Raw genomic sequence first — 27491 nt, forward strand, 5'->3', positions numbered from 1 at the left:
AAGAAAAAACTTTGGCATGCATGTAGTGCCTTACATCAATCTATGTAGATGTTCTTTCCTCCTTTTGTGTAACACCCCTTTCCTCCTACAGACCACCCAAAGCCCTATAAATAATCCAAGAACTCTGTTTTTTCTTCAGCTTTCCTCCTCAGACCTTAAAAGAGAAATATCAAGCAGGGGAAGGGAGGGAGAGAGAGAGAGAAAAGATGGCTAGTGAATTCAAAAAGAAAATGTTTTGGAGGGCAGTAGTGGCTGAGTTCTTAGCCATGAGCCTCTTTATTTTTATCAGCATCGGCTCAGCACTGGGCTACAATTTTCCTGTAGTCGGCAACAGAACAGCCACAGCCACTCAAGACAATGTGAAGGTCTCGCTGGCTTTTGGAATCGCAATTGCAACCATGGCACAAAGTGTGGGCCACATCAGTGGTGCCCACCTGAACCCAGCGGTGACCCTGGGTCTTCTGCTGAGCTGTCAGATCAGCCTCTTGAAGGCTTTCATGTACATCGTTGCCCAGTGCCTAGGAGCAGTGGTAGCCACGGCGATTCTTTCTGGAGTCACTTCATCTCTTCCAAACAACTCCCTTGGGCTCAATGCGGTAAGCCGATCACCTTTTCTTTCCCACTTTCAAGCAGAAGTTTTAAGGTAAGACCAGTAACCTACTGAGGAGGGCAATCTGGTGTCTGGGGATTGTTTGAGGCAGGCAGTCAGAATGCAGGAAACCGTGTTTAAAATAGGGCTTCATCCAAAGCCCACTGAAGTCAACGGGAGCCTTTGCCTTGACTTCAATTGCCATAGGATCAAGTTTTTAGGGCTCATGCTGTCACTTGCTAGTACAGCGACCGCTGTGAGATTAAGGATATATAAACCATCTTCGATAAGGCAGAGATCAAAGAGAAGGTCCTCTTTTTTCCCTGAAACGAGGTCATATGCTGGTGGTTACTGGAATCACATTAGGTTGGTGTTTGCTTTTGTACGTCAAGCATGAGATATTCAAAGTTGCCTAAAGGATTTAGATGCCCAATTCCCATTAAAATTATTGGCAATTGGGTACTCAAATCCCTTAGCAGACTTTGAAAATCTCAGTCTACATATCTTTTCTGGTGATGCCATTTAAGGTGCATAGATGAATATATATTTGTATTGTTTTCAGGTTACTCTGTATAGGCTACCTAATGAGGGGCTCAGATAACCCCAGGATGGATGCTAAGAACATAGGTACCTAATTAAACACAGAGAGAAAAAGGTGGGGGGGAGGGAGATCTGTAGCAAAGGAAATCCTGTCAAAAATCTACAATGAAATGTACCTGTTGCATTACACTGAGAGCTGAATTGCTCTCTGACACCGAGTCACAGTTGCCACTTCTTGTGTTTTTGTTTGTTTATAAATACACTTATGGAAATGTTGAATTCTGCATTGCTCTGGCCAAGAGGAGGTGAAGCAACTGTCTATAATAGGAGCCCTGGTTTCAATACTTTTACAGCCAGATGTTTGTGGCGGTGTGACTGTGGACAGTCATTTCATTAAAGCTGCTCAGATCATTTCAGTGCAGCTGTTCCTCCTTAAAATACTGGCATTTGACCAGAGTGGCCATTAAATGGATACACATATCTTTAAGCATTTGTTTGGCTTAGAATGAGCCTATTTTCAATGTCAGTCCATAGCCACAAACACCTCGTTAGTGTTACCTACAGGAATATTAAAACTGGGATTTCCCTTATGGCTAGTTACTCCATCTGATTCTGCAAATTGCACTTATTATAAATCTTCTGGACGTTCCCTCCCATATAAAGAATTTAAGGTTGCAGTTTTTGACATTAATATTCAGCACCCAGTTCAATTCACGGGGCATATTTGCAAGCGAAGGTTTTGATCAGAATGCGTCTTTTGCTATAGGTAACCCCTTTATAGGCAAGAGAAAACAAACAGAACAAGTCAAAGAGTATTAAATGAACAAATAATGTAATGTGGTTTAACATGCTGAGGTGTCATAGGCAACTACAATGAAAATTATGAGAAATATAGTAAAAGTTGGTATTTAATAAGTTACTCCAGAGTAACAAGTGGGTGTCACTAGCCTTCATGCTCCATTGCAATATTAGTTGCTTGTTTACCTCTGTGGAATCTGTGGATACAGGGGATATGATGATCCATCTATCCACTCAGCTTCCAAATTTTGATAATAATTATGGGCCTGACCCAAAGCCCCTGGGAATCAACGAGCGTCTTTCCATTGACTTCAATAGGCTTTGGATCAGGGTCTAAAAATGATATGTACTCTCCCTCTGAAACCAGTGCCAGAGGGAACTAGACCATGCAGGAGTGAAGCACATGTAACCAAAGAGGTCTCCTGCAAACACCTCGCTGCCAGCTGTCATTAAATGCGGGTGGTCTGTTTCCCAGAGTGTTAGCATTTGGATTTCCCCATCTGCACACTGGCCAGCCATGAAACCCTCGTGCACTGGTTCACCCTAAACCTGGGTGAACCTGGACTGTTGTTGGGTGGATATGTCACACCAGACAAAACCCCTTTTGTTTCTCTGACTAACCCCAAGTTATGAGGGTGCTACACACACTGCACAGGCAGGGGAGCTGGGAGACGGGGGCCCCAAAGAGAAGTGTCTGGGAGGCAGGGGGAAAGACTGGGAAGATAGGGCTGGAATGACAAGAAGGCAGGGAGAAAAGTCTACAGGGGTAATAAAGCAAATACAGGCTGGCTGTGAGAGGGAAAGAACCATTCCTTGAGAGAAAGTGTTCCCTCCACTTGGGCATGTGGCCTCAGACTTTAGGCAATATACCACAAAATCAGGGGCTATTTTTTCCCCCAAATGAGCCATTATTTTACTCCTATTGCCCTCCCAGCCAGCCAATGTTTGTACTAAATCTAATGGCATGTGCAAAGTGTCGGGGTGGAATCAATGGTAATTTTGCCATTGGCTTCAATGGGACTTGATTTTACCCCAGGAGCCTTAAAAATTCCACCTGACCTGCAGGAAGGAAGCCTCTGAGTCTTTACAGGAACTCAGTGGAATTCAATGGAATTTGTGCTTTTAGGGGAAGAGAATACCCTGCAGGGAAAAAAACATGGTATTTTATGGCTCTAGCACAGGGGTGGGCAAATTACGGCCCATGGGCCCTCAGGGAAGGGGGGGGCAGAGGGCTCCACACGCTGCCCTTGCCTGCAGGTACTTCCCCCCGCAGCTCCCATTGGCCGGGAATGGAGAACCGCGGCCAATGGGAGCTTCAGGGGAAGTACCCGCAGGCGAGGGCAGCGTGTGGAGCCCTCTGCCCCCCCTTTCCCCAGGGGCTGCAGGGACATGGTGCCAGCTGCTTCCGGGAGCAGCACGGGCCTAGGGTAGGCAGGGACCCTGCCTTAGCCCCGCTGCACACCACTGACACCCCGGAGCCACTCAAGGTAAGTGGCGCTGGCCGGAGACCGCACCCTGAACCTCTCCTACACCCCGCACCTAACCCCCTGCCTTGAGACCCCTGCCTCACTGCACCCTCACCCCAACCCCCTGCCCTGAGCTGCCTCCCGCACTCCGCACCCCTCCCTGCACCCTAACCCCTTGCCCTGAGCCCCCTCCCACACTCCGCACCCCTCCCTGCACCCCAACCCTGTGCCCTGAGCCCCCTCCCGCACTCCGCACCCCCTCCTGCACCCTAACCCCTTGCCCTGAGCCCCTTCCTGCACACCGCACCCCCTCCTACACGCCACACTCCCTCCTGCACCCCAACCCCCTGCCCCAGCCCTACATTCGTGGCCCTGCATGCAATTTCCCCACCTAGATGTGGCCCTCGGGCCAAAAGTTTGCCCACCCCTGGTCTAGCACCATATGTGATCATATCCCCACATTGGAATTTGTCCAGGACACTGGTCAGCACCCTAATCCTGCAGTTAATGTAGCTCTCTAAGGTGACTCCTATCATCCCGAGCATGGGTGTCAGTGGTCTTCATTGTCAAATATTCAGAAGAAATGATTTTTCATTCAGTGCTAAATGTTCTGGCTGGAGTCTCGGTGGGGGGATCTCCCTGGAGATGGGGAGAGCAGCAGCTGTTGTTTTCCCTGTGAGAGAAATAGAGAGGAAAACAAGTTTATTCACTTCCCACTGCCAAGTCCAGATTGGCAGGGTGGCTAAGTTCAGTGCAGGGGGAAAACAGCCCAGCAGCTGCCCTGACAAGAAGGTTTTTCAGAACCTGTCATGATAGGTCACATGGGAAAAAAAACACAGGTCAAGCCTCAGAGCAGGCTGGATCCGTCCTTAAACAGAAGATAAGCAGAAACAATGTAGATCTGCCTTTGTACAATGCCCCCCCCCCCCCTTAACTAGAGTACAATAGGGAAGGGATAGAACCTACATTATTGCCAACAGCTTCAGCTGCTTGTGCTTTCAGTGGGAACGAGAGGGTACATTAATCTGAATGTGTGGAAAAAAAGAAGAGGCTTTTAGGTTGGGCTACGGTTCCTAGAGGAGTGGTTTCTGTCGTAACATCATCAGCTTTTATTAGGGTCAAATTTTCACGTTTTTATGAGCCAAAAAAAAAAAAAAAAGTGCAAGCACATTTGCACATGACCAGTGTGAGTGAATAGACAACCTGCTGTGCACACGCGGTCTCAGACCTGCAGGTATGCATCGTGGTAATAGTGAGCCTCACTGCCTACCACCAGCAAACCAAACAGACAAAAAGCAATGCAAGCAAGCTAAGCAAAATGACAGCAGTTATAACAAAACACACCAAGAGAGATGCAAGGGTGCAGAGAAAGAGGGTGGAGGGAGCAGGGAAAGGTATTAAACTCCTTTAAAGGGTTTACTTTTAGGTACTATATGGTGCTAATGTAACCCACACACCTGCTGGGTGTGGTGTTCTGTCCCCTCTAATAGCACCTGCGACCACTAGGAGATTAATGAGTTTGTGCTACAGCCTTAGCTAAGAGCCGTATGGCTTGAGGTTCGTGCATTTAACTCCAGAAGTACCAGATTTGATCCTGCCCACCGATGACCGGGGTCTGTCGGTGTTAAACTAAGATGACTACATTAAAAGGGCCTGATCCAAAAGCCACTGACATCAAGGAAAATACATTTATTTTGTTCAGCAAGCTTTGAATCAGACACTAATGCTGAGGGACAGTATGGGTATGTGCAATTCTAAAAATCTGGCCCTCCCTTGTCAGTCTTTAACCATGACACAGTGTTAACACAGGTAAGGTATCTGTTTGCAGTTCAGAGGAGGCATCTCTTTCCATCATCTTGCATCTTTTTTGTGTGTGTGTGGATAATTTCAGCTTCTCGCCCCAGACTAGTTTCCACATGTTAGAACTGTAAGAGCAGAGTAAATCCAAGACACAGCCTTGGCTTCTGAATGTAGCTGACTATTCTATGTTTGCGACAGATCTGTAAACTATGGATTGTTAACGTGTAATTTACTTACACTAAACAGACTATTAATGGTCAACAACATGCTTAAGTTAATGAAAAGCAGGCAAGAGGCAACTGATATGTGGCCAGATAACTGCTGTAGTAAAGATATTTGCTGCCCATCAATGATTATCTCAACACTTTTACCAGATTGCCATAAAATATGTGATGCCAATTTTAAGTCAATTTTCCCTATGGCTGAAATTATAAGATTGTGAAAAATGTATGCACTGCTTCAGGAGTTCATAATTTACTGCACTTTATGTGGCTTTGTATACTTATTAAAGCTGCTGAGAACCCCACTGCGAAGCTTAGCAAGCAAGCTCCTTGCTTGTTCTAAGACCTTTCTTCAAGTTTGAAAAACTAGTGATAATTCTGCCTTAAATTAAATGAAAAAGAATGTAAAGGTAGGAAAATAAACATGAGTACTAGAGGAGATTAATCTAGACAGAGGAGGAAAAACAAGAAGAATAAATACAACCAACTCTGTTTTAAGGGAGCATGCAGTGGGCTGACAGAAATTGGTTACATAAAGGAGATGTCTTTGGAACAAAGCCAGACCAGTACGTTCGGAGATATTTTGGAGCAGTCTCCTAAGAGATCACACTAATAAAGGTGTACTTTTGTATGGGTTTCACTGCATGTTGTTCCTCGCGTGTGCTTTGGACTTTCTCTCTAATGGATAGTCCCTCTGCCACACCCATAGTCAAGTAGGCTGTTCCACAGATGAATCAACAGTGGCAGACGCATGAATGTACAAGCTGGGATGCAAAATGGTTTTATATTGTCTGGTTAACCAGGCTTGGAGATGACTCAAAAGTCTTGCCCAAAAGAGGAAGGAGGGTGCTTCACCACAACATTAGCTCTTCACCACAGCAGGATCAGTGCTTGGCAGTAACCACTACGTTCATGCCCCTCCCTTCCCCAGCACTTTGCCATTACGGGACAAATCCCTCCGCATGTGCTCAATGCAAGTAACTCTCTGAGGAGAACAAGCAGTGGTCTCTGAGTGTTGTTCAGCTCCAGGACGGATTTATCAGCCTGAGAAATTGTTTTGATATTTTCTAAACAAATCATTTCAATTTTTCAATGTCAAATGACTTTTTGTTTTGAATTTTACTTTAGTTGTCTTTTTGAAAGAACTTCAAAAAACCTTCTTGAAAATGAAATGAAATGTTTTGGGTTTGGGTCAAACTTTTGTCCTATTTTTTGTTCATTGAAAAATTGAAAACATTTTAGCGTTGGGTGGACCTGAAATAATTTTTTTTTTGGTTCTGCCACCAAACCAAAGAATTGGTTATTCACACAGCTCTTATCACAGATTAGAGAAAGCCTCAGAAAGACCAAAGCTGTGTTATAACCAATGTGCCAGGAGTGGCTTCTGCGTATGTTTTGCTGTGGTGATTCAGTTTTTCCTGTTTCCCTCTTTCATTATGACCACACCCTCAGACTGTGATCTCATCCAATCTTAAACTAAACGAAATCAGATTGGGTCAGGAGTTGGGTGGTGGGACTTACAAAGAAAACCCCAGTGTTTTAGAAAATCAAGGCTGGTGAATGAGTAGGCAGCATTTTTTCCTCTGAGCCAGCCTCGTGCTATGGAGTATTGGACTCCTGGAGGTGCCACTGGACAGATGAGACATACATCTGAGGTCTGGACTTCTTACAGACATTATAGAGGGCATGACACTCTTTATAAGACAAAGACTTAAGTCCTTGCACCCTGGTCAAATTTCAACGTAAGAAATTACATTCTGCATACCTAAATTCCCCCTGTGGTTTCAATTAAACACAGTATTCTCTCTCTCCTGCTGGCCTAGGCTGTTGTGTTGTTATGTTCTGCACTATTAAACACACACTATAGCTGCTGTAGTGCACTCCAGAGGTGGCTGCATTTCAGTAGTGGGCAAAATGATCCCTGCATACATAACAGCATTCGGCCAGGGAGATGGGTGACTTTGATAAGATACAGAGCACAAGAAAATCACTTGTTTGAAAACTGCAGTGGTGTTGCTATGTTAGTAACTTGTTTCCATAGTGATAGAAGATCCATCTTCTGAATGAGACATACAACTGGCGCCCTGGGGTAAATGTTATAGTTAATTTAGGAAGAACGGGAGAGTTAGCAATTATTTCCTGGCTGTGTTACCTCTTTAGAGTATTGATGCAGTTTTACTTGGAGCAGGGCCGGCTCTAACTTTTTTGCTGCCCCAAGCCCCCCCCCCCCCCCGAGCGCCGCGCCCTGCGCCGCCCCCCCCGCCGAGCGCCGCGCCGCCGGAACCCCCCCTGAGCGCCGCGCTCCGCGCCGCCCCCCCACCGAGCGCCGCTGGACCCCCCCCCCCCGAGCGCTGCCCCCCCCCCGCCACCCCAAGATTGGCCGCCCCTTACCAGGGGCCGCCCCAAGCATGTGCTTGGTTGCCTGGTGCCTGGAGCCGGCCCTGACTTGGAGAAGTTATTCTTTCCTTCCCCACCTAAAAATTAGTGATTAGTGTTTCTGATGCAGCATAGCTGCTCTCTACCACCCCAGAAATGTCCTGTGTTCTCTGCGATGGGCGAGTCACACCCGATATATGTATTTTGAAACCCCTTTTGGTAAAATACACTATACTTATAATTATTTGCAGTGCTGTTGTAGCTGTGATGTTCCCAGGATATTAGAGAGGTAATATCTTTTATGGGACTAACTCCTGTTGGTGAAAGAGACAAGCTTTCAAGCTTACACAGAGCTCTTCTTCAGGTCTGCATCTGGGAAAGGTCCTCAGAGTGTCACAGCTAAATAAAAGATGAAACGCATTGGATTTAGCTGTAACACTTTGAATATCTTTCCCAGACCTGAAGAAGAGCTCTGTATTAGCTCGAAAGCTTGTGTCTTTCACCAACAGAAGTTGGTTCAGTAAAAGATATTACCTCACCCAGCTTTTTTCTCTACTATGCTTATGAGATAGCCTTATCACTAAATACATGAGATCCTTGTACAACATGCATAGTGTCTAGGGAATACGCTTTGTCTGGAGGTGTTAATTAGGACTAGCACATCTCATAAGGCTATAAAACAACTCTGACTGTCCACCCAAATCAACACATCTGCTTAATGCATGGAACTATCCCCTCCTGACTCCTTCTTAAGAAAACATAATTGACATGATGGCCCTGAACCTACAGTATGATAATGCTCCTATCCAATAGAGCGAAGCAGCCATAAAACCAGCTGAATTGGCCACTTGAAGATTTCCTCGGTGTGGGAGCTCCTTAAATGTCACAGAGCTGCAGTGGCAGCTGCTAAACCGCACCCTGGCTCATAGTACAGTGGGTGGGGATGGGAGAAAGGGGCGTAGCAATCTCTGGCTTCTAGAATCGCTTTTTGGGACCATCCACCCATCAGTCCAGTCCCTAGGCTTAGAATAGAGCCCTCCTGAGGATGTTTTATGCCCGGAAGTGGACTCCTGGTGGTGGCTAGAGTATTAGGAGGAGTTATACATTCCTGTTTGGAAAGTGCTATGAAATCCTCGGAATAAATGTGCTATTTAAATACAAAATATTATTCTATGACTTCAGATTGTGGGAGAAAATCTATAGACTTGCATAAGAATAAGATACAATAGACCTAATCATACCTATTAGTTTTGTTCAAGCTACTAAAAGGAAATGTGTAAACTTTTTAACCCCTTGAGGAGGTCCCAGCAATTTAAGAGTGAGTAGAACTGTCTGGAACATATTTGATGATTTTTTTTCCTCAGTGAAAAACCAGAACTTCCTCTTCCCTCCCCCCCCCCCTTCCTGAAAATCTTTGGTGAAATTTGTTTTCTGTTCTAGAGTTTTCAGTTCTAAAGTTGAGACGTGTTGGCTACGATTTGTAGGAAACTCTCTGCCACCACCCAGACTATTTTGTGACCAAGCAGTGAACGTTACTTTCTAGAATCTTTGATTTGGCATCTTTCACTTTAGGCTCAGGGCAGGCCTAGGACAAGCATCACAGATTTCACTGGAAGAGACGCCCTGGCAGAGCTGTGTGTAGGTGGAACTTGCTCCAGGCCATGCAGGGCTACCAAGCCTTCATTTCTAGGGATGAGACAAATCCAGTTGAGATTCACTAGGCATGAAAAAAGTAGCTATCTGTATCGAGCCAGACTGGGAATCTGGCACATGAGGGAATAAATGGGGAGGGGAAGAGGTCTTTCTGGTGAGAGGCAGGATGGAGGGAAAGAATGAGGTAATGAAAGTAGCTTGTGGGAGTCTCTGGGGCCAATTCTCTGTTTGTGTAAATGGGTAAAACTTTATGGAAGTCAATGGAGCTGTGTCCACTTATGCCAGCCAAAAATGTGGCTTTCTGGGTGGATGGAAGATGGCAGCTATTTAAAGGATAAGAGAATCCTAGAAAATGTAGGAATCAGAGTTGTATAAAGACAAATCTATGACAACCCTTTTTTCTCTCTCTGAGCATAAGATTAGTTCACAAATTTTAAAGGAGGAAAAAACAGCTCTAGAAAATTTCCTGTTCTCATATAGAAGTTTCCTGCTTTTTTCACAGTGATTTATAGTCAATGAGTGTTTGCTTTCCCACTCTCTAGTTTAACTGGAAACTCTAGATAACAAAAGGTCATACTAACAGACAAAGGCCGATAAAAAATTCAAAATGTAAACGTGATCTTCATTAGCCATTTTAGGAATCTGTCATCCCAGGATTTAAAAAAAAATAGGTATCATGATGCAAATTTCATTTTTGAGAAATGACATTTATTTTGTACATCCAAATTGTCTCATTGTTTCCTTGTGCTCCCCTGTTGGTCTGTCTCCACCTGTTGTCTCTTGCCTTATATTTTGATTATAAGCTCTCAGGGACAGAGCTTGTCTTTTTGCTTTTATAATTTTGGTTGTGTGTTTGTACAGCACCTAGTACAATGTGGGCCTGGGTCTATGACAAGGGCTCCTAGGTGCTGCCCCAATACAAATAGGAATAATAATTTAATAGCAATAACAATCCCCTCTGGATTTACATAGGTGGGAATGGGAGCAGAACCTGATACCATGTGTTCTAAAAGGAAAATCCCAATGAAAAATAAATAATTACACTGAAATTCAGAGCTGTATTCAGAGCTGATGGTAAGTGGGTAGAGCTCCACTGAAGACAATGAAATCTGAGTTTAGGACAGCATAGTATTCCATTAAATCAATTACACGGGGCCTGTCCTCTATCTTGGACAGAAAAATAAATAGACACATAAATAAATGAGAGGTGAAAAGTGTCTGAATATCTCTACAAAGTTATTCTCCCCTAAAGAGGTGGAGGTCTCTAATCCACCACTTGGGTTAGGGGATGTGGCCTAGAAATCCTGCTGTATCCTGGGCTCCACTGGGAAAACAATCTACACCTCAGACATTCAGTCTTTCTCCGATTCTTGGACCCTTCCAACTAGCAGCACAGTTCTCTTATTACTGCTGCTATTCACTCTCACTCCCATGTTCTCTCCCTGATCCCTTTTCTAAAGACAATATATGGTGATGTGGGCCATCTGAGAACCTGAATAGAATAGACAGAGGTGACATGGATGTAATGGAGACAGAATTTGGCCCTTAACCCTTTTTCTGATATTGCTTCTATATTGATGATCAGGGCAGAGAAATGAGAGAGCAGAAATTGCTGCCTTCACTCCAGAAGCCTATTCTGAATATTAATGGCCAAATTTTACCTTTAGAAAGGAGAGTTTAAAGGTATAAACTACCTCGGGTTTGAGAAGTCTCTGAATATCCCCTTAATTCCAAGGAAGATTTCAGTTTCATTGAAGCTTGGGTTTAGAAATATAAAACTAATGCTACTTCAAGGCAATCAGCAAGTGCCCACAGTGTGGTGTTTGTACAAAGCCAGATAGTTGTTCCAGTGTCCACATACTGGGGGAGATTGTCATAGGCACAAAGAGCAGGTAGGCACCCAATTCCCATTACAAGTTGCCAATGAAGGAGGTAACAAATAGTTTATCTGTATAATTAAGTGCTCCAAACATGCTTCTAAAAAGGATTTGTTTACTCAGTTTTAATTGAGTTTAGAAAAAAAAAAACCTCCTATTTTTTTCCCAAACAGTAAAATCAAAAATCATTTCACAAGGAAACTTTCCCACGGGGAATATACAAAGGGAAAGTGTAATGAGACTCTTCCACAAATGCTTTGCCTCACACTGGTGATGTTTAATGAAGGACCTGTAGATATATTGACATTTACTGTCTGCCATTGGACACATATGCTAGATTTATATACGTTGGTTTAATATAAATGAAGCCATCATTCTTCTCTTTATAGCACATTGGGCCCTGTAACACAAAAGGAATGACTAGTTTCTCACCATTTAGTGGAGAGGGTGGGAGGATGGTGGTTGTCTACTGTCCAAAGAGTGGAAGACAGCTGTTGTTCTTAGAGAAATGCCTGGGCTGGCATCTAGAATTCTCTCATCTGTATTTGTTGGGAGGGAGAGTCTGGCAGAGGACAGGAAGTTATGCCCCCATATTCTACTGCAGGTTCTATCACTGACCGACAGGCTGATGAAGTCTTTCCAAAGATTTCCATTGACTTCAATGAGCTTCGGAGCATTCCCCTGTTGTGTGGCCTGAGACAAAAAAACATTTAAACCTCTCTGTGTCCCAGAGATTTCTGACAAGTTGCACTATATAAATCAAAACCAGCTAAATAATGGGTGTAATAATGCCTGTCTCACCAGGATGTTGTTAATGAATTAGTGTTTGTCAAGTGGTTTGAGCTCTTCCACAAAAGGTCATACAGAAAAACAATTATTAACATGTTATTATTAATCAATTACTCAACTACTGAGGATTTAACATCATTAAATAGTCAGCTCAAGGAGAACTCTCAATGCTTTACCTGCTGTGTACCAAACAAAGGTAAATCTGAATGTCAAAGCCTTTGCAAAGTGATGAAGAGGACAACTTCATCGCAATATTAATAACTTTATAATAACTTACAGAATCTGGGCCCTGATTTGACAAAGCACTTAAGCACGTGGAATTTTAAACATGCGAGTGATCCTGATTGAAGTTATGCACATACTTCTGTGCTTTGCTGGATCGTGGCCATAGTGCATTTTGACCCCGACTCAACAAAACAGTATGCAACAAAGCACATATAGGAAAAGCTTTTTTATCCAGCATGTTAGGGGAATGGGGGGTGCCGGTAAGGGAAAAATTCCGGCTAACTAAGAGGGAGGGAGTTTGGGTGCAGGAGGGGGTGCAGGGTTGGGGCACGGGAAGAGGTACAGGGTGTGGGCTCCGGGAGGGAGTTTGGGTGCAGGAGGGGGCTATGGGCAGGGGGATGGGGTGCAGGAGGGGGTGTGGAGTGCCAGATCTGGACAGTGCTCACCTCGGGCAGCTCCACGAAAGCGGTGACCTGTCCCTAATGCTCCTAGTTGGAGGTGTGGCTCGGCGGCTCTGCATGCTGCCTCCATCCGCAGGCGCTGCCACTGGCTGCGGTTCCTGGCCAATGGGAGCTGCAGAGCCAGCTCTCAGGGCGGGGCAGAGGCAGCACACAGAGCCGCCTAGCCACACCTCCACCTAGGAGCAACAGAGACAGGTCACTGCTTGCGGGGAGCCACCTGAGGTGAGTGCCGCCTGGATCCAGCATGCTGAAACCCCTCCCGTGCCCCAACCCCCTGCCCCAAGCCCCCTCCCTCACCCAAACTCCCTCCCAGAGTCTGCACCCCACACCCCATCCTACACCCCAATCCCCAGCCCTTCCCCCTCTCCCGCACTCCGAACCCCTTGTGGCCGTTCCTTCACCTAGGAGCAGAAGGGACATGTTGCCGCTTCTGTGGGAGCCATGCGGAGCCAGGTAGGGAGCCTGCCAGCCCCGTGCCAACTGGACTATAAACCGGACTTTCAGTGAAGATCAGAAATGCCGGTTTATAGAGCTTTCCAGTTGGTGAAGTGCTGGATAACACAGCTTTTACTAACTTCAGTCATGTGAGCAGTCCCATTGACTTCAGTACTGTGATCCTACAGTATCTCAAAGTCCTTTAAAAAATAACCGTGTGACATAGAGGGATTGTTTTGGTCCCCCATTGAATTGCCACCATCACTGGGATTAAATGCTGCCACAGTTCCACACTGCATAAAAAACACTAAGTACAGGCTAGGACAGGAAGTGATGCTGCTCATATCCAATTGGAACAGCAGCATGAATTGTGGTGGTCGGGACATAGTTACCTGAGATAATGGAGACAACAGACGAGCCAGTCTGAGGAAAGGTGTCCTGTACCAACAAAATAACGGAGGGACTTTGGAGTAGAGCAGTGTTTCCCAAACGTGGGACGCCGCTTGTGTAGGGAAAGCCCCTGGCGGGCCGGGCCGGTTTGTTTACCTGCCACGTCCGCAGGTCCGGCCGATCGTGGCTCCCACTGGCCGCGGTTCACTGCTCCAGGCCAATGGGAGCTGCTGGAAGCAGCAGCCAGTACGTCCCTTGGCCCGCGCCACTTCCAGCAGCTCCCATTGGCCTGGAGCAGCGAACCGCGGCCAGTGGGAGCTGCGATCGGCCGGACCTGCGGACGTGGCAGGTAAACGAACCGACCCAGCCCACCAGGGGCTTTCCCTACACAAGCAGTGTCCCAAGTTTGGGAAACACTGGAGTAGAGTAACAGAAATGGTTGTGTGGGTGGACTGCAGATATTGATTTATGAGATGAGATTCATAGAGTTTAATATGAATCAGTGTAGGTTGGCTAAACAATGACTAACGGGTATGATAACAGTGTATCGATATTTGTAGGGTATGAATAGAAAAGGAGATTAATCATTTCAGGTGGTACAATGAATTATCATTAGAAAGAACAGGGTAAGATTAAGGAGGGGAGTGTTTAGGTTAAATAGTAACCTAATTTAAGAGAGTGAATGTCTGGAAACAGCCTCCTGAAAGAAGTGGGGAGAGCTGCATCACTTAGGAGACTTCAAACTGGGCTGGGGAAAGCAGCAGGAAATGTTCTTTAGGGAACAGACCTGCATTGGGAGGGAGATGGACTGGGTGAGCTAATGTCTATGGTGGGAAATATGGGGATGTCTAATGCTAGTTATTAGAAGCTTCTTGAACGTAACATGCTAAAGAATGAGTTCACTGTAGGGAAGAGATACTAATTATTTATTATTATTAATGATGATTATTATTAGAAGTAGTATTGATTATTATTATCTGTATTACAGTACTGCCCCACAGATGCTAGGTTCTGTGCACACTACATTTACACTCTAAATATATTAAAAGAAAGTTTGGGGGAATTAAGGATTTCAGTGAGCCCAGCACAATGGAAGAATCTTTTAACTCTCACAGTCCTATATAGTTATTTTGCAAGCTATGCCGTATGTGGGGTTCTTCAGGGTTAATGCATGAATATGCATTACCTGTTAGTGGAAGAAGGGAGAATAATTATTTAGGATGGTCTAGGGGGACTAACTAGCAATGGAGATGGGAGAACAGGAAAGTAAATTGCACAACACAGTTTAGTCTCCTAGGACTACAATGCTTTGGCCTAATTAAAATCGTTGGGCATAATATAGGGGTATACAGATAAAAATTAATTACCTGTTAAACACATGAGGTCAGACTGCATGATCTAATGGTGCTTTCGAGCCTTAAACTCTGTGAAACTATGCAATAGATTCCCAAGAGAGGTGATGAAAATCCCATTCCTTAAAACCAGACTAGATGAACCATACTATAGGGAACATTCCAGTACTGCTAAAGGGAAGACCTAACAGGTCTTTTCCACCTGTAATTTCTAGAATTGAATGGCACTAAAAGTAACTCTGGAGGTTATTGTCAATGAAATTCTACATTCCATACTGCTTAATTTTCACGCTAGGAGAAAACATATCAGTATGGCACATAAAGAAGTGTTTGGAAGATACAAAGATGAATATGTTCCCTATGCAAGGTTGATGTACTCATTTGCAAAAAGTTCCATATTTTTAAGGAATGATGAGAAACTAACCAATTCCCTGATATATAAAAGTGAATTGAACCCTGGAAAATATGCTACATAGCTAGAAGGGTGCTGGATGATATGGCACATAGTTCCACGTGATAAAACCACCTTGGGTAACAAATAATAATGTCCTTTCTATTGTCTTGTCCATGTAATTGGAACCATGTTTTGACTTGATGTACTTTTGTCCCTAATGCAAAAAATATGAAGCCCCCAGAAAAGTACATAGTCATGTTCACCTTGGGCCAGTTTAATTTCCTGTTCCCTGTTTCTGTTTTGAAGTCAGACTACTAAGAAACATCCTGTTCTGATAAAACAAAAGGAAAGAAAACATGCCATTAATTGCCCACATTCCTGCTCAAAGTGGTGGAAATGGGTCAGCTAAATATGTCCATGAAGAGCAACAGCAAGAAGGCAGCTTGAATACCTCCACTCATGGACAAATCAGAGAGCGAAGCATTTTGTCACCTCTAAGAGCTATTTGCAATTTGGATGCCATATGTTTCCCACAACTGCATAGAGAAGGAATTCTGCTCACTCCATGAGCAGTTCTAGTGATCATGGTTTGAACAATAAATGTACATTGAATCTTGCAGGCTGTTGAACCATCCCGTCGGATTACATCACCTGCTTGCCTTTACCAAGGCTTGAGATGGGTCTTGTGAACTGAACTGTGGGTGATGTAATCCCAAGTGTGTATTAAAATAGATCGGCAAAAATGAACAGCTTCTGCATGCGAACGCCAAGACGGATTTACTTATAGACCACACTCTTCTAAATGGCCATGGAGTCAATGAATGGTTGCCAGTGTTATATAGATAAAAATAATCCCAGAAAGGGAGCGGTGTGCTGTTCCTGAGCAACGCTTAATAATCAATGCTCAAGTAATGAAGCTCAGGGTTTTTAACCATGCCATTGGTTAAATGGGCAATTGCGAAGCTTGTAGAGATGAAGATTATCTTTGGAAGAGGTAGATGCTCAGACACAGTGATACTGTCCTTTCTCCTGGATATCACTCCATAACAAAATCAAGAGGACCTTCCTGAATGTTTGCTGACCCTACTCAGTGTGTGGACAGAAGACAGGCTTGGGCTTAAATCGGAGTCAGAGCCCAGGCTTAGTGGGCAATGTAGACATACCCTAGAAGCCTGAGTCAAGGAGCAGAACCCTGTTGTGCTAGGTTCTCTACAAGCAATGATACTCTGTTTCCAACATGAAACATTTCCTCTTTCTTCTTCGAGTTGGTATTCTTCAAACTTGTATTTTGAGTGGTCGTTCTTTGTTCTTATACACCAGCTGGTATAATACGGACAGTGATGTATGCTCTTTCCCATTTCCTATTACCTTTCTGCCATTCTTTGTTTATTTTTGTTCATTTAAGTAAGGCAATAATGAAGAGAACACGGAAATGCACCAGTATAACCCAAGCCACCGCTTTCATTGTATGATGTCAAAAAGCTGCAATTATTAAAATCATACTGTACGTTTATTGGGAATGATCCTCGTCCCCAGAAAGGTCAATTCGTGCTGCCGGAATGGCACCAAGTGACCGTAAAGCTGCCCGAAAGAGGCAATGGAGGATTCCTTGATTGTGGGGGAATCCCATCCCCCCTCCCCGCAACATGGGGTGTGTTAGAGTCATCCTGGGATGTTCTAGTCACTGTAAGTTAGAGCAGATCTGTGGCTGCTACAACTTGTGCCAGAGGCCAATTCAGGGCCCAGCAGCATGAGGTGTAAAGGGGGCTTATAGCAACCTTTGCCTCTCCCCACCCATTCAGCAGATTGAGTCCATTGTTTTAACAAGTATACACTAAAATGTAGAGCTCAGGATGGCTGTAGGTCTGGAATCCATGAGGGCCAAAGGCTTCCTGTCAGATACAGCATAGGCAATGGTACCACAAGCCCCCGTATGACTTACCGCGACTTTGAGGAGCTACCTGTAAACATAAGGGGTTAGTTGCATTTCCATCCTCTCTCAGTCTCTGCTGAAACTGCCAATCTAGAGGTGGGACTGGGCTGGTGGGTTTTGTGAGGTGGACATTAGGAACTGGACAAGGACCATCTAATGCTTTCACATAAACCACCAAACAGCTGGCAGGGGTGACTGACTTTTGCTGAATGCCAAACAGTTCTGTGATTGAGCTTAAGATGTACGGGTGACAGGCCCTGCACTTTGTTACCACCTCCTCAGAGCCATCTGGTCTCTTCCTAATTTTCTTTTTAGCATATTAGCTTAAAAAAAAAGATCAAAGGAAACTCACCTGCCAAAAACTGTCAAGGGTTTGAATTGAAACCACAAAAAAAAACATAGTTAAAGGGGACACATGAGCTGCTCCTCACCCCACTAGAGAGGTGATCAAATCTCATGTTTCAGAGCATTAGCTGACCACTGCAAAGGCCAGGGAGGAATACTTCCTAATAAAAACATTGCATACCTGGTCTCCAATCCTGTAGAAGTCTAATGCAGGTCCAATTGCAGGACAAGCACCTTGGTCAGGTGTGTGGTGGATGGTGCTAGATGTGGGATAGCAGACATGTGGGACCAATGGAATAATTTACCATCAGAACCCCATGTTCCTATGAAAACAATGATGTTTCTCATTACATACATTCTGATGGTTAAAGCCAGTAGAGTGGTTGTCATCCTGTAATACTGTATGCTACTAGGTTCAGATTAAGGCATAGGCAACCTCCGTTCATGCCTAGGCCCTCAGATCCTGGAGTTAGATGAGTAGATTAAAAAATAAGCTTTCATTTAAAAAAAAAGAAGTTTGTAGCCCTATGGTTGCGAAGAAAACCTTGCAAACATGACCCACATGTAACCAATATAGTTATGTCTGCCTGAGTCTGTAGAGAGCCTGAAATGACAGCTCTGAGAGGTGTAAAGTGCCTCATGCATCTCAAAGGGGTGTGAAAGGGATAGCTCCATCAGTACCACCCTGGCAAGGGGACTATGTATTTGGAAGGGATAACGGATTTCAGCAGGCCTGGCCTACTCATCCCAGCAGATACACCCCAGCTGCTGAGGTAAGTACGGGGAGAAGTTACCCTGCTCCACTTTGCGGGGAAAAAGTGGGCTGCCTGCCATCTCCACTCCAAATGTACGGCATGGTTGTGGGGATGGAACCACCAAGTAACCCATGTTGTGGTGCACCCAGGGGCCCAGATTGCCTTAATACAGCTTTGTATATTACTATAGTGACCCTCTAGGACAAGGCAGACAGACCTCCATAGCGCCATGTTTACTGACATCTGACCAAAGGAATAGAGAAAAAAACAGGGCAGATCATCCAATGTTTAGTCCTGGTTTGTAGAGTTTTGGAACATAGCCCACACTCCTTCCTATTCCAGTGACACTTGATGTGCCTCTCAGGCCAGATGTAATTACATCTGACAAGCCCTTGCAAAAGGAAAAGCTTTCCTATGACATTGGTAAAGGTTTCCTACGACCTTTCCAGGTTTTCTTTGATTCCACAGAGCCCATCAATAAGTGTTGATTAACACAGAGAATGACCTTTGAACATGGGCCTCTTTTGTGTGTGTGTGGGGGGGTGGGGGGTGGGAGGAGAGGAAGAATATGATTTCCGCCTCCCATAGATAAGGATTAAAGCTGTTTTTCAAGGTGCAATTTATTTTAAAATAAATCTTTTGATGTGAAGGGCAAATCTAGTTGTCGCTCTGCTATTAAGGACTTCAGTGATACACCAGCAGAGAATTTGACTCCATAGATGTATTGGGAGACCTATGTCTCATTGTCCTGATTTTCATAGTCTGCACCTGCAATTGGCTTCTAAATTTCAACATTTGGCCTTCCAAATTCAATATATAGGTGGGATATTCAAAAATACCTAAGGGTACGTCTCCACGGCCTGAGGGAGGGATAATTCCCAGCTTGGGTAGATGTGCACATGTTATCTCTGCTCAAGCTAGCACCTAATAATAGCAGTGTGGCCACAGTTGAGTATAACCCCGTAACAAGACCCTCGGTATGTACTCAGACAGTCTGAGCCGCTGGCTGTGGCACCATAGCCACTCTGCTATTGTTAGTGCACTAGTTCAAGGAAAGCTAGCACGTGCACATCTACCCGAGCTGGGAATTACGCTGCAGCGTAGACTTACCCAGAGTGACTTAGGAGCACAAGCCCCATTGATTTGCAATAAAGTGATTTCTCTTTTGACGGGAGGGCTGATGGGCCAGGTGGGACGGAATAAATAAACTGCCTTTTTGGAATTGCTGGGTGGGAAGCAGCAGATGCAATGGGTTGATAACCAATAGATGAGTGGGGTGGTGTGGCTCAAGGGTTTAGTATGGATGCTTGGGTAGTGGAGGTTTTCATCTCTGAGTCATCAATTCTTATTAAGTTAAGACTAGTAGCTGCCAACTGGTATTACTGTTCAGATGGATGTTTGGTTGTCTCAGTCCACTTCCTAGAGAATGGGTGTCCACATCGCACAATAACGTCATTGCAATGGACACTACTCGGCATCTGTGGAGAAACAGATGACTTCTAACTGCAGGGCTATCGATCCAGCTCTTTTCATGAGTAATATGAAAAAAAGTGTGTTATTCATAAACCAGATCCTCAACTAGTGCAAATAGAGGTAGCTCCATTGACTTTAATGGAGTTGTGCTGGTTTATGCCAGATGAGGCTCCAGCCCTGTCTCTGGAGAGACAGAGAAAGCCTTATAGCAAAGGCAAAAACAGGAACGTGACTAGTGAGGGGTGAAAGTCAAAGGATTTTGTTAAGCATCCAAAAGTTTGGGTACTTTTCTGAAGTTATCCAAATGTCTCTCCTAAGGAAATTAGGCTGGAAAACTCATGAGAACAGATTTTCAAACATGATTTCCTGTACTTTCTTTGTTCCAGATGGGTCACAATATCATTATAATATGTTATTGTCATGTATGGCCTTGAACTTTTTAATGCAGATACTATGACAGATGGGATAAGCTCCTGATAACAGTGACATTGGGTTTAAACTTGGCAGAGCAGGCTTGTTTCTCAGTTACATTGGCCTGATTCCAGTTTCACAGTGTCACTTAACATTGAGTTCAGTGGAGTTACTCCTCATTTAAACCGGTGTAGCTGAGATCAGAAACAGGCCCATGTTTAATGAGCAATGGACAGAACTAGTACAAACAGCATTCTGCATGTACTCTGCGTGATCCATGCGTGTTTCCTGAGCACAATTTTTCCATGGAACTTCCAGAAAATGAGCAAATTTCATTTTTTTCTAAGCAAACCTACACATTTTGCTGCTCAATGATGTGCTAGATATTGGGGGCCTGATCTGATGCATGCCAACTTTGTGGGGATGTAACACTGTTGATGTCAATAGTTAGTTCTGATTTACGGGAGTGGAAGCAAGATTGCTGTGTCTATGCTTGTCATAGCTGGTTCATCCCCCACAACTTGCTTTTCTTCAAAAGGGTTCAGCAGCAACTGTGTGGCATTTTTGTCTTGTGAGTGTTCTCTTTTTTTCAGGTAGCACTGAGAGGCCCCAACAGAGATCAGGGGCCTCCAGAAAGCCAGGAATTGTACAAACTGGTAGTAATAGATAGTCCTTTTCCTGAGGAAAATACAATTCAAGCAGATGAGAGATAAAGGGTGGGGAAAGTAAGGCACAGAGAAATGATGTGACTTGCCCAAGGACCCACAGTAAACCAGTGGCAGAGTAAAGAACAGAGTCAGGTCTCTTAGCCTCCAGACCAGTGCTCTACCCAATGGACCACACCACCTCTCTTTCTCCTTGCCTTATTTCTTCCCCTTGCATTTATTTGGCATTTGCTGCGGTACGACAACAGAGCAATGTGCAATCTGTTTCTACAATGTCTAGGTTTTGGGAAGAAATTAATATGTTCACTGAACACTTAATTCAATGGATAGGATGTGTGTAACCTTATATTTATAGATGGCAGATTTTGGGTTCTCTCTGTCTCTCATATACATTATGTTCTTATTGCAGAAACTTGCAATTGGCTGTGTTACTAAAAGCCACTGTGTCTAGGAGCTCAGTTTTAACTTGTGGCTGGAAGAGTTTATAGTTTTACAGTATCATCTAATAACAGTTCCAGGGGCATTTGATGAGTACAGTGGCTGGTATTTCAACTCTAGATTTTCTCTTTTTGGTCAATTAAAAGCAACATGAGGGATGAAATTGCCTGACTGGCCTAGAATTTCTCACTGAAGAACTAATACGGTATGAGCATTCAACCTCAAGTCTCACCTGCATGTGGCTCAGAATGTCAGATGAAATTATTCTCCTTGTCTCCATACAGCTTGCAGATGGAATCAATTCAGGCCAAGGGCTGGGCATTGAAATAATTGCCACCTTCCAACTGGTGCTGTGTGTCCTTGCCACCACAGACAGGAGAAGAAATGATGTCTCAGGATCAGCACCTCTGGCCATTGGGCTCTCTGTTGCCTTAGGACATCTTCTTGCTGTAAGTTTTAACTCTCATTGTAGATACTCTGCAATTTCCCATGTAATGGTCCTTAGAAGGATTTTTCCAGGAGTGGCTAGATTATTCTGTTCATGGCCAGAAGGCCATAAATTCCAACCTGCCTGCCAAAATACCTTACACAGTCCCTATCTTCCCCTTAAATATCCGTTATCCTGCTGGCACATCACCCTGAAATGCTCACTAGCCCTGCCAGTTGAAGACTGAATATATCATCTTTGTGACCCACCCTTATAAAGATTCTACATTAATATAAAGTATGATCCTGAACTCTACAGCTTATATGGCATTACGCTTTAATACAGTACTTTGAGACATTGTTATACAATTATAAAGTCATAGGTCAAACAATACCTTCATTTCCAAATGCAACAGCCATCACTTAGGGTACGTCTATACTTACCTCCGGGTCCGGCGGTAAGCAATCGATCCCGGATCGATCCCGGAAGTGCTCGCCGTCGACGCTGGTACTCCTGCTCTGCGAGAGGAGTATGCGCAGTCGACGGGGGAGCCTGCCTGCCGCGTGTGGACCCGCGGTAAGTTCAAACTAAGATACTTTGACTTCAGCTACGTTATTCACGTAGCTGAAGTTGTGTATCTTAGTTCGAAGTGGGGGGTTAGTGTGGACCAGCCCTTAGACTTCAGAAACCTCAGAGGTGAAAGACACAGTATGCCCACCAAGAACTGCACTAAACTAGTTCTGCTATTCACCAGACTCATTTCTCTCCTTTTTCCCTGACCACCTCTGCACTCCTCCCCTGCTGCTCCTGAAATATCTTCCCAGGTCCTTTACACAATGCAGCTCTTTTAATAGAATCATAGAATACCAGGGTTGGAAGGGACCTCAGGAGATCATCTAGTCCAACCCCCTGCTCAAAGCAGGACCAATCCCCAGGCAGATTTTTGCCCCAGATCCCTAAGTGGCCCCCTCAAGGATTGAACTCACAACCCTGGGTTTAACAGGCCAATGCTCAAACCACTGAGCTATCCCTCCCCCTTTTCTTCTTTAAGCCCGTCCTCCAAACCCCACTCCTTCCCCACAGTGACTTGCCTTGAGTCATCAACACTCAATATTCTACATTTTTAAAATAAAATTATAACAAAATAATATAAAACAAGGAATTAGCTTTTTTGAAGACAAGTAACATCATAACCTTGTTTTGTGAATGTCTCCCATTCCCCAACCTGGCCTGATGCCATCTCTTGTGTTTCTCATATAACTTCAATGTTAAGCTCTTTGGGATATGAACCAGGTCTTTGTGACCTTTGTAAGGTGGCATGGACTCCTATGGCATATGCAAATATTCAATAACGACAGTAAGAGAGACTACCCAAACTAGACAACCTCAGGTTTTAAGAAATGATTCCGAAGAATACCCAGATGTACCCGGCAAGGTCCTCGCAGGATATATATGGGCATAATTCCATTAAAATAGAGGCTACATTGATTCACAGCTGCTCTGAACCTGAGGTGAGATCTTGGTCCCATTAAAGTCAATGGCAAAGCTCCCATTAACATCAATGGGGCCTGGATTTCCACCCTTGGCCCCTTGAGAACAATTCTGCTCCACCTTCTATAGAAGTCTCCATTCTTATTCTTTTCCATTCCATTCCCTAGAAAACTCCATAGATGATTCCATTCAGAATCACATTTGGTCGGTCACAAACCTGCTAAATGATCACTAAGTATGGATTTTATTGTATATCAGACATATATATTTTGCTGTTGTGCAACATATTACATTCTGAATCACTTCCCTAACATCAGTTCTCTTTCTTTCACATAGATTGATTACACCGGTTGTGGAATTAACCCAGCCAGGTCTTTGGGTTCAGCTTTGGTTGGCAGAAACTTTACTAATCACTGGGTAAGTTCAAATCATTCATTCTACAGGAATTTATTTTTGTGACAAAAACCTAAGATGAAGTTCATGATAATTATTAAGCATTGCCATGTATACCTACTACTTTAAGATCCTTGGATAAGAAGCATTATAAAAGTATGATTGCAGTTCAAAAATACAAACATTAAAAGATATATTATCATCAGAGCTGAGCAAATAATTTAATATTTCATTCAAAAAACACAGCATTTTTTCAGCCCACAAAATAACTGCATGCAGATCACAAACTCCTCAACTTTATTTCTTATTCAATATTATCCCATTTATCTTATTTTGCACATTCTTTTAACTATAAACAGACTTATTGCAGAGTTCTAGCCAAGTACTCAATATTCAAGCTGTGTTTGTGAGCTGTGATTGGTCAATTACAGTGGGAGCACTTAGGCTTAGATCCTTCAAAGTATTTATGTGCCTAAGTCCCACTGAAATAAATGAGAATTAGTTGCCTAAATACCTTTGAATATATGGGGCCTTTGACCCCAATTCAGGAAAGCACTTTAGTTTATGAATAATTTTAAGCATGTGAGTAGTTGCTTTGAAGTCAATGGGACTGTTCCTGTGGTTAAAGTTAAGCATCTGCTTACATGCTGTCCTGGATCAGGGCAATGGAAATACTACAGATTTCAGAGCTGTTCCCCATGCTTAAAATGGGGAATTCCACTAGAACTGCTACTATGTCTAGAACTTGAATAAAGTCTTGAAGTGTGTCCATTTAAAATCACACGATAAAGGGCCTGTTTCCTGATTAGATAAATGTACACATATTATCAAATTGAATACTCATGCATGAGAATTTTAAATTTCGTTTCCACCAGTATAAGTGCACATGCCTTTCAAAATCACTTTCAATGAATATTTATGCCTGTACAATTTGATTGCACAAATCCTCATGCAATGTGAATTTAAGAACATAAGAACATAAGAATGGCTGTACTGAGTCAGACCAAAGGTCCATCCAGCCCAGTATCTACCGACAGTGACCAATGCCAGGTGCCCCAGAGGGAGTGAACCTAACAAGTAATGATCAAATGATCACTCTCCTGCCATCCATCACCACCTTCTGACAAACAGAGACTCTTATTTATGCAGAATTCGCCCATCTCTTTACTGATCACTATGCCGCACATTAGCGAGTAGGGCTAATCTTAGCTTTTGGGGCATGCAATAAATTCCAAACTGAAGGATAAAAGACAGAGTTGAGAAAACTTGTATAAATCTGCTTACCATGCCATCCATCTCCCACTTACAAAAATGTAACTTTGGTTATAAAGGAAAATTAGTTTAGCTTAACATTTTCAAACTTGTGTAGCTAAAAGTAGGCCCCTAAATCCATAAGAGGCACTTAAGGTACAATTTTCAAAGTCACCTAAGCAATTTGAGAGCCTAAATCCCATTGAAAATCCAGGGGATTTGGGAGCTTAAGTCACTCAGGCACTTTTGAAAATTTTACCCCAAAATGAACGTGGCCTGATTTTCAGAGGCACAGAGCATATGCAGTTCCCATATTTTCAGTGAAAATCAGACCACATATACTTAGGAACATGCAAAATGTTTTCCCTGTAAGTGCCTAACTTTAGACACCCAATAACTTTGGCAATATTGGCCTAAGTAATGTGCTCAAAGATGCATAGCAACTCAGCATCAGAACCAGGATTAGAACTCTGGAGTTCTTGGCTTCCACCCCAATGCATAATCCATTAGGTGACCACCTCTAGGTCTAATCCAATGTGAAAGTGCATGACTAACGTAGGATATTTCCAGGAATGGCTCTAAAGTGAATGAGTATTTTTAGAAAGCACTAAAAGAAATACCTGAGTTTGATTTTGTATTTCAGATCTTCTGGGTGGGCCCAATGCTGGGAGGTGCAAGTGCCGCCCTAATCTACGACTTCATCCTGGCTCCCAGAAGCAGCGACCTGACTGACCGTATAAAGGTGTGGACCAGTGGCCAAGTGGAAGAATACGATCTGGATGGGGATGACATTAACACAAGGGTGGAGATGAAGCCAAAATAAAGAAGAATTCAGGGAAAGAAACACATCAATTTCTGAAGATGTTATCACTATTATAGACTCTTTGTAAACACACAAGCAGTATTTCCAGAAGGTTTTTAATTCAGGTTTTCCATTTCCTCGCCCCCTTTCACCCTAGCCTTTACTATCTGGCTCATAAGTACAATGGGCTTGAGGCCAAAATCACTAGATACTTGCGTGTGAGCTAGCGAGTGAAGTTAAAATTCTGAAACCCCAGGTTTATGGCACTGTATGGGAAGGAATCGTTCCCCCGATGTCTCCATATATGATCATGACATTCAAATCACCAGTGTAAGTGCTGTGACAGTGGAATGCTAGGACACATGATCTGTCTGTACCCATAATGGAGATTTTACTAGACAGAAAGTTTTAACATAAAATATGAGGCATAATAAGCACATGAAAAAATTCTCTCCAGTTGTTGGCACAAAAGAATCCTTTAGAAATAAATGCACCTAAATTGTGATATGGAACATGTCTGAGCTTGCTAGACTGCGTTCGAGCCCCAAAACACTGCACCACCAATGCTCTCAGCAAATATCAAATCTGCAAGCGCCAGAAACATTTGCATCTTCCAATCTTTTGTTCTCCCTGCACAACCTCGATGCAACCAGCAGATATAAAATGAAATCTGAATTTTCGGACTCCAGGGAACTAATAACTAGAAGTCAAATGGAACGCAGCTATAACAATGGCAACGAGAACAACACCTCGTTAGCGTGTAAACAGGATTTGCCTAGTCCTGTGACTCGTCTGCTTTTGTTAATCTTGCATATACAACTGTGCATCTTAAAACAAAATGGCAAAAAATAAAACCCACCCCACTTCATTTGAGTAGCTAATACTGGGAAATTCAGGGACAATGTAACACAGAATATATCTATATATACTCAATATATGAGTATATTCTAAATGGGCACAAACAAATAAATTTTTGAACCTAAACATATTTTTGGGGTCATTTCCTGGATTTATATATATATGTTTTATATTAAGAGACTAATAAACTGTTTTGTAAGAAAATAGGAGAAGAAAACTAAGGAAAAGGATTGCGGTAAATGTTAGGCAAAATAAATGGCACTGGAAATGGAGAGAAAACTAACACAAAAATATGTAAGACTATTTTCTGTTTTTATTTTTGTGCTACTTTGTATTGCCTAAGTAATACACAATTGTAGATGGTTGTGTATACTCACCGCAGAATATATTTGAAGCAGATACGTACTAATATACCTGTTCTATACTTAGACTATCACCTTTAAATAAAAAATGAGGCCTGGGGTGTATCTATATGAAAAACTGCACACTTTCAATTCACCCAACCAATCAATTGATATCGCTATTGATCCGTTCTCATGTTAATGAAGCAGTATTGATCATAGAGTCAAAACAAGATTGCAATGGATATGAAAGTTGCAGGCAGCTCAGTACATGTACAGCACATAAAATTAAAAAAAATAAGCAAACGTGGAATACATTTTTCTTTCTTGCATTCACATTTGGTATATTATCCCATGTATTATCTATGTAAATATGGCATGGCTGGATTTTGGATCAGTTTAGAAATAAACAAAAGCCATTGTACTAACACACTAACTGATCATGATTCTTGATTTTAACCTGCCATCCAATACAGTGCAATGTCATTTTGTATGGCATCATTCAGTTCTCCTCCCCCCAACCCCATAAAGTGAGGATGATA

The 27491-nt window shown here is 43.4% G+C and overlaps 1 protein-coding gene across 1 annotated transcript; it reads left to right on the forward strand.

The window, feature by feature from the left end:
- Positions 1-103: 103 nt before the first annotated feature.
- Positions 104-27379, forward strand: AQP1 (aquaporin 1 (Colton blood group)). Its single transcript, XM_065399837.1, has 4 exons — positions 104-596; positions 21671-21835; positions 23641-23721; positions 25592-27379. The coding sequence occupies exons 1-4, from the start codon at positions 207-209 to the stop codon at positions 25769-25771; spliced, it is 816 nt and encodes a 271-aa protein (XP_065255909.1). The 5' UTR covers positions 104-206; the 3' UTR covers positions 25772-27379.
- The last annotated feature ends 112 nt before the right edge of the window (positions 27380-27491 follow it).

Source organism: Emys orbicularis, chromosome 2 (assembly GCF_028017835.1).
Source record: "Emys orbicularis isolate rEmyOrb1 chromosome 2, rEmyOrb1.hap1, whole genome shotgun sequence".
Taxonomy (NCBI): Eukaryota; Metazoa; Chordata; order Testudines; family Emydidae; genus Emys; species Emys orbicularis.